The sequence below is a fragment of the Lithobates pipiens genome, unplaced genomic scaffold (genome assembly GCF_037356315.1).
Source record: "Lithobates pipiens isolate NorthernLeopardFrog02 unplaced genomic scaffold, aLitPip1_a1.2 Scaffold_1, whole genome shotgun sequence".
NCBI classification, from domain to species: Eukaryota; Metazoa; Chordata; class Amphibia; order Anura; family Ranidae; genus Lithobates; species Lithobates pipiens.
In genome coordinates, this window is record NW_027507685.1 from 24,188,077 (window position 1) to 24,194,076 (window position 6,000).

General features: G+C 53.0%; 1 protein-coding gene across 1 annotated transcript in view; it reads right to left on the reverse strand.

The window, feature by feature from the left end:
- Nucleotides 1-5,382, reverse strand: part of PASD1 (PAS domain containing repressor 1) — a 139,425-nt gene extending 134,043 nt beyond the window's left edge. The window contains exon 1 of the mRNA XM_077485657.1: nucleotides 4,601-5,382. Within this exon, the coding sequence (XP_077341783.1) occupies nucleotides 4,601-5,382 (782 nt within the window). The remainder of the gene's footprint in view (nucleotides 1-4,600) is intronic.
- Between the last annotated feature and the right edge of the window lie 618 nt (nucleotides 5,383-6,000).

The window sequence follows — 6,000 nt, forward strand, 5'->3', positions numbered from 1 at the left end:
AGGGGAGGAAGAAGTGGGGGGGGGGGGGGGGGAAGAGGGGGGAAGAGTCCAGAGGCCAAGCCTCCAGATACAGCTCATAGAATAGACAAACCACATCAATTCCGCATTCCACTCATAGCACTCGGTAATAGTCAATTAGATACAAGAGAGCGTCCCAGATCCTACAACCATCCATCCCACGGTTGACCCAACTACACTCCCACCCAAGGTCCCCAAATCTTGTCAAATTTAGACTGGCACTTCCGACTCATGTAAGTCAGCTTATATAGTGGAAGAGCGGAGTCAATCATCCCTTTCCATTGAGAAATCCCAGGGGGGTCCGCCTTCTTCCAGTTAAGAAGAATAGTCTTCCTGGCATAAAATGCCGCATAAAATACAAACAGTTGCCTATGCGTGCCCACCACCACTCTATCACACACCCCCAACAGCAGGACCACAGGGTCCATCCCCACCGAGAGGCCCCCCACCGAATTCAGAACCCCCACCACCTCCCTCCAGAAGGTCCGAATAACCGGACATTCCCACACTACATGCATAAATGTCCCCACCTCCACACCACATTTCGGACATCTATCAGAGCTTAGTGGGTATATTCTCGAAAGTCTCTGTGGAGTGTAGTAAGCCCTATGTATAAATTTCAGCTGAATAAATCTATCACGTGCGGAGATCATCCGGGGGATATAGTTCTGGATGCCTTCCTGCCAGTCCTCCTCATTCAGTGAAGGAAGATCAGACCTCCATTTGCGAAAAAGCGCAGACTCTGCTACGGGTTCCGAAGCGGAGAGCCTGAGGTACAAGGAGGAGAGGACACGATCAGCATATTTGGAGATAAGGAACTTTTCAATCTGGTGCGAGCAGACCGAAATTGGGGCAGGGAATTGGGCCCGCGCCGCATGGCGCAGTTGCAGGTATCGAAAAAACATCTTATTCGGCAACCCGAAGTCCCTCTTAAGGGTATCAAAGTTTAGAAGGACCCCCCTAGGCATAATCTGCTGTATAGTTGTGATGCCATATTTGGCCCACAGGGCAGGGTCCGGGACAGAGTTGAAATGGCGCAGCTGCGGGTTGCCCCACAACGGCGTATGGGGTGAGACTTCCAAAGGGTCGTTAAGCTTCCTCGACACCTGCATCCACACACGCACCGTCGTCGCCATGTTCGACGTGACCGTAGGGTGAGCTTTAGGGCCCCTAAATACCAAATTACTAAGCGCAGCATAAGACCCCAGAATGGCCGCCTCTAGATTAACCGACGGATTGGACCTCGATTGCACAAACCACCACCTCACTGTCACCAGCACCGCCGCCCAGTAGTATTGTTTCAGGCATGGCAAGGCCAGTCCCCCAGCCGAAAGAGGCAGCTGAAGGGCCCGCCTCCCCACCCTGGGTACCGCTCCAGCCCAAATAAACGTGGTGATCACCCGATCCGCCCTGAGGAAAAAGGAATTCGGGATCGGGGTAGGGGTGTTTCGAAAGACATACAAAAACTTTGGCAAAAAGGTCATCTTCAGGAGGTTGATTCTACCCACCGGTGATAAGGGCAAAGACTTCCACCCTTGGCACTTGACAGTCAGGTCATCTAAGATAGGGTACACGTTGTCAATTAGGTATTGCTTGGGATCTCCTTTCACTAGAATCCCCAAGTAACGAAACCCCTGCACAAATTTCAGTGGCGTTGGCGTGACTGCATCACGGGGGTCTTGAGATAGTGAGAACAGCAGGGATTTATCCCAGTTAATCCTAACTCCCGAGTAGGAAGCAAATTCCTCCATAATACACAGGGCCCTCTGTAAGGAGGCAGATGCATCAGGTAGGTAAAGCAGTGCGTCGTCCGCATAAAGCGAAATTTTCTCACTAAGGGGGCCCACCCGCAGTCCCACAAACTCCTCCGACGCCCTTAAAAGTATGGCGAGGGGCTCTATAGCCAGCGCAAAGAGGCCAGGGGACAGAGGGCACCCCTGCCGCGTGCCTCTACCCAACACAAATTCCTCCGACACCGCACCATTGGTGCGAACTCTGGCCACGGGGCGGTTATAAAGCAGCCGAATCCAGGAGATAAATTTGGGGCCAAAGTGGAAGCGCTCCAAAACTCCCCAGAGAAATTGCCATTCTACAGAGTCGAACGCTTTTTCCGCGTCTAGCGACGCCACTACTCCTTGTCCCCGACCCACCTTAGCCCTAGAAATGTGGGTATAAAGGCGTCTAATGTTAATGTCAGTGCCCTTGCCCGGCATAAAGCCCGTTTGGTCCCCATGAACCAGGGTCAAGATGACGGAGTTAAGCCGATTTGCCAAAATCTTTGCCACTATTTTTGCGTCAACATTAAGGAGAGAAATTGGGCGATAGGAGGAGCAATACTCAGGGTCCTTATTCGGTTTAGGGATAACAACTATCACCGCCTCGGACATAGTGGGCGGCAGGTTCCCCTCTGTCATCATGGTACGGAGTAGGGCGTGAAAGCACGGCGCCAGTGTGTCTGCGTGCATTTTATAAAACTCTGCAGGTAGGCCATCTGAGCCCGGAGTTTTCGAACCCTTGAGGGAGGCAATAGCCGCCTGAACCTCTTCAAGAGAGATCGGGGCCTCCAGGCGGGTACGGTCACCATCAGAGAGCTGCGGAAAATCCACCCGGTCTAAAAATTGACCAAGGGCTGCCAGAGTAAAAACCTCCCTAGGAGCATAAAGGGCCTTGTAATATTGTACAAATCGAGCGTTAATTTGAGAAGGGTCTGAGAGCACCTCATCGTGTTCCCCTCTAATCCTAGCGACATGTGCCACAGAAGCCCTCTCTCTAGCCAGCCAGGCCAAAAGTCTACCCGTTTTTTCCCCCTGTTCAAAAATACGTTGTGATTGGGCCAGCAAAATCTTTCTACTACCCTCCGTCCTGAGCAAAGCGATCTCTCTGTGTATCGACTGCAAGGCAGTGTATGAGTCTCCGCCACCCCCCAGCGTATAAGCTTTCTCAAGCTCCTGCGCCTTCTTCTCCGCCTCCGCCAGTGCCAACCTAGAATGTTTCCGGGCCTTGGAAATGGCAGACTGATATTGACCTCTGGTGTAGGCCTTAAAAGCGTCCCATAGCACCGAGGACGTCGCGGTGCCGGCATTTACCCCCCAGTAGGCTCCCAACTCCCCCTCCACCTCCGGGGCTACCCGCTCGTCCGACACCCAATAACCAGAAAGTCGCCACATGGCTGGTCCCCGAGTAGGGCCCACCTCAAGCCGCAGCAGCATGGGAGCGTGGTCTGATATACCCCTAGGTAAGATTTCCACATTGACCGTGCGGGGAAGTAACAAAGCGTCTGCCAACATCAGGTCAATCCTTGAAAAAGAAGCATAAGTGGCAGAGTGGCACGTGTATTGTTTATCATTAGGATGCTTCCACCGCCAGATATCAGTGAGCCCGTAGAGATCCATCCAGGTCAAAAGCGGGGAGCTCTGACCCGCCCCCCCCGAAACCTATCCAGAGAGGGGTTCGGGGTCATATTAAGGTCACCCGCCAACAATATTGCAGCCCCTGGGTACAATGCCATGATAGGGGTCAACTTGTTGAGGAGCTCCATGGTAGCCGGCGGTGGAACATAGACACCCATCACCAGCATCTCCAATCCATTACACATGGCATGGATCACCACATACCTGCCACCCGGGTCTAAGTGGAGATCTAGAAGGTTAAACTGAAGAGATCTGTGCACCAGAACACTGACCCCCCTGGCATACACCGAGTAGGTAGAGTGATAATATGCCCCAACCCAGGGTTTCTTGAGGGCCAGCGTCTTCCTACCCGTCAGATGAGTCTCCTGTAATATGCAGATCTGCGGGGAGTACTGCTTAAGAAATGTGAATACCAGGGAACGTTTGAGCCTCGAGTTGAGGCCTCGCACGTTCCAGGACAGAATGGTTAGAGGAGCCATAGAGTCATCTCACAGAAAAAGACGCGGCCCCCCGGAAACCACCACCTCAGACCCAGGAAACCACCCGATATTCCTCCAGTCCAAACCCCCCCCCCCCCCCCAGAGACCCCCGCCCCCCACAGTAGTAGATAGAAATTCCCAAAACTCCCCCCCCGACCTCCCAGACCCATAGCAAAAATCTGACCTCAGCACTTCACATAGAGACAAAGAGTAATGCATATAAATGAATTTCCTGAACACCGTGTCCAAAATCCCCCCCCCCCACCCCCCACCCCGACACCACCCCCCAAACTTCGGTGTGTCCTAACCCCAAACCAAACCGTCCTGGCAATAGCCATGGGGATGCATGAAAAGATGAGCACCATGTGTGCAACCGTCCGAGCACCGCAAGAGGCATGTTTATCTAAGTTCACCCGGCATGAGCCGGGGGCAGAGTCTTGAAAGAAAAGAACTGTTGCATAACCAAGGAAATAAGTAATGCGCCACCAACAAATAAAAGTCATAGTCAGAGTAAGCTCAGGCACAGTAGAAACAGTAGGCAGTCTATCGGGAAGTAGCGTAGTAGTACACCGCCATTGTCACAAAGCGGAGCTCAAGCCAGCTCATGTCCAACTAGACCGGCTGGGGCGCCGCGTAAATTGAAGGTAGGGTACAGGTAGAAATCAAACAAACAGCACCCCAGGGGCAGCTCACCGATCATCTCTGTTCCTCGGCAAGGTTTCCAACCAGGTCGCAGCATCATCCGGCGATGTGAAGAAGCGAATCGTTTCACCATCTTGGACACGCAGTCGGGCCGGGAACAACATACTGTACTTGATTCGTCTATTGCGGAGGTTGAGCTTAACCTGGTCAAATGAGCGACGTAGCTTCTGGGTATCGATAGAATAGTCCGGGAAAATCATCAGTCGCGCCCCCTCATATGTAAGGGCCTCCACCTTGCGTGCCTCCCGTAGCACCAGATCTCGGTCTCGAAAGTGGAGTAGGCGAAGGATGAAGGTGCGTGGAGGAGCCCCCGGAATTGGCCGGGCGGCAGGCATTCTATGTGCCCTCTCCACCGTGAAGAAACTTGAAAAGGGTGCCTGGGGTAGGAGTGTACGAAGTAAATTTTCTGTGAAGGTGTGGGGGTCTGCTCCTTCCGCCCCCTCAGGCAGTCCCACAATGCGAAGGTTATTCCTTCGATTCCTGTTCTCGGAATCTTCTGCCCTGCTTTCCAGTATCTTCACCCTGGTCTGCAGCGTTCGGAGTGTCCCGGAGTGGTCTCGCAGCACATCCTCCGAGTCCCCCACCCGCCGCTCCGCTTCAGTCAGCCGGGCGCGGAACGAATCCATATCTCTGCGGATAAGGCTTATATCAAGCTGCACCGATTCGATCTTGCCCGTCAGGGTGGATTGGCAGGTGGTGATAGCCTGCATCAGCGCCGTAAAATTCGACTGTTCTGAGAGCGCCGGGTCCGAATCTTCCGGCGGAGACGCCATGCTGGCCGCAGGCTTCGGGTCCGGGGATAGGCTGGAACTGGGCCTCGGCTTTGATTTGGCCGATGCAGGGGTCCTACGGCAACCGGAATTGCCCCTACCTTTGGTCATTCCCTCCCGGGACCGTACGCACCGGAATAGGCTGCTCCACGATCGGCGGCTGCAGGGCTAAGGGTCGTTTGCAACGGATGAGCGGCCGGAGCTCTCAGCAAGTGCGTCCGCTCAGTCGGCCATCTTGGACACGCCCCCGGTTAATGCTTTTATTTAATATGCTCTTAAAGAAAACCCATCTCTCCTCCGTGATCTTTGTTCCTAAGATTTTATCCCAATTTATATGTTCTAGCAAGGTTCGTTGTTTAGGGAAGATGGCTCTTTTGAAATTCAGTCTTTGTATCCCCCCTATGTTTCCTATTTGTGTGATTCATACTGAAGCCAATTGACCTGTTATCGCTGTTCTCTAAATTGCCCTGTATTTCCTCATCCATGATCAGGTCTGTATTGTTGATAATCAGTAGATCTAGCAACGCTTTGTCTCTAGTTGGTGCATCTACCATCTGACCCATGAAATTGTCCTGCAAGACATTTAGGAACTGGCAAGCCTTAAACTAGTGTGTGGTGCCC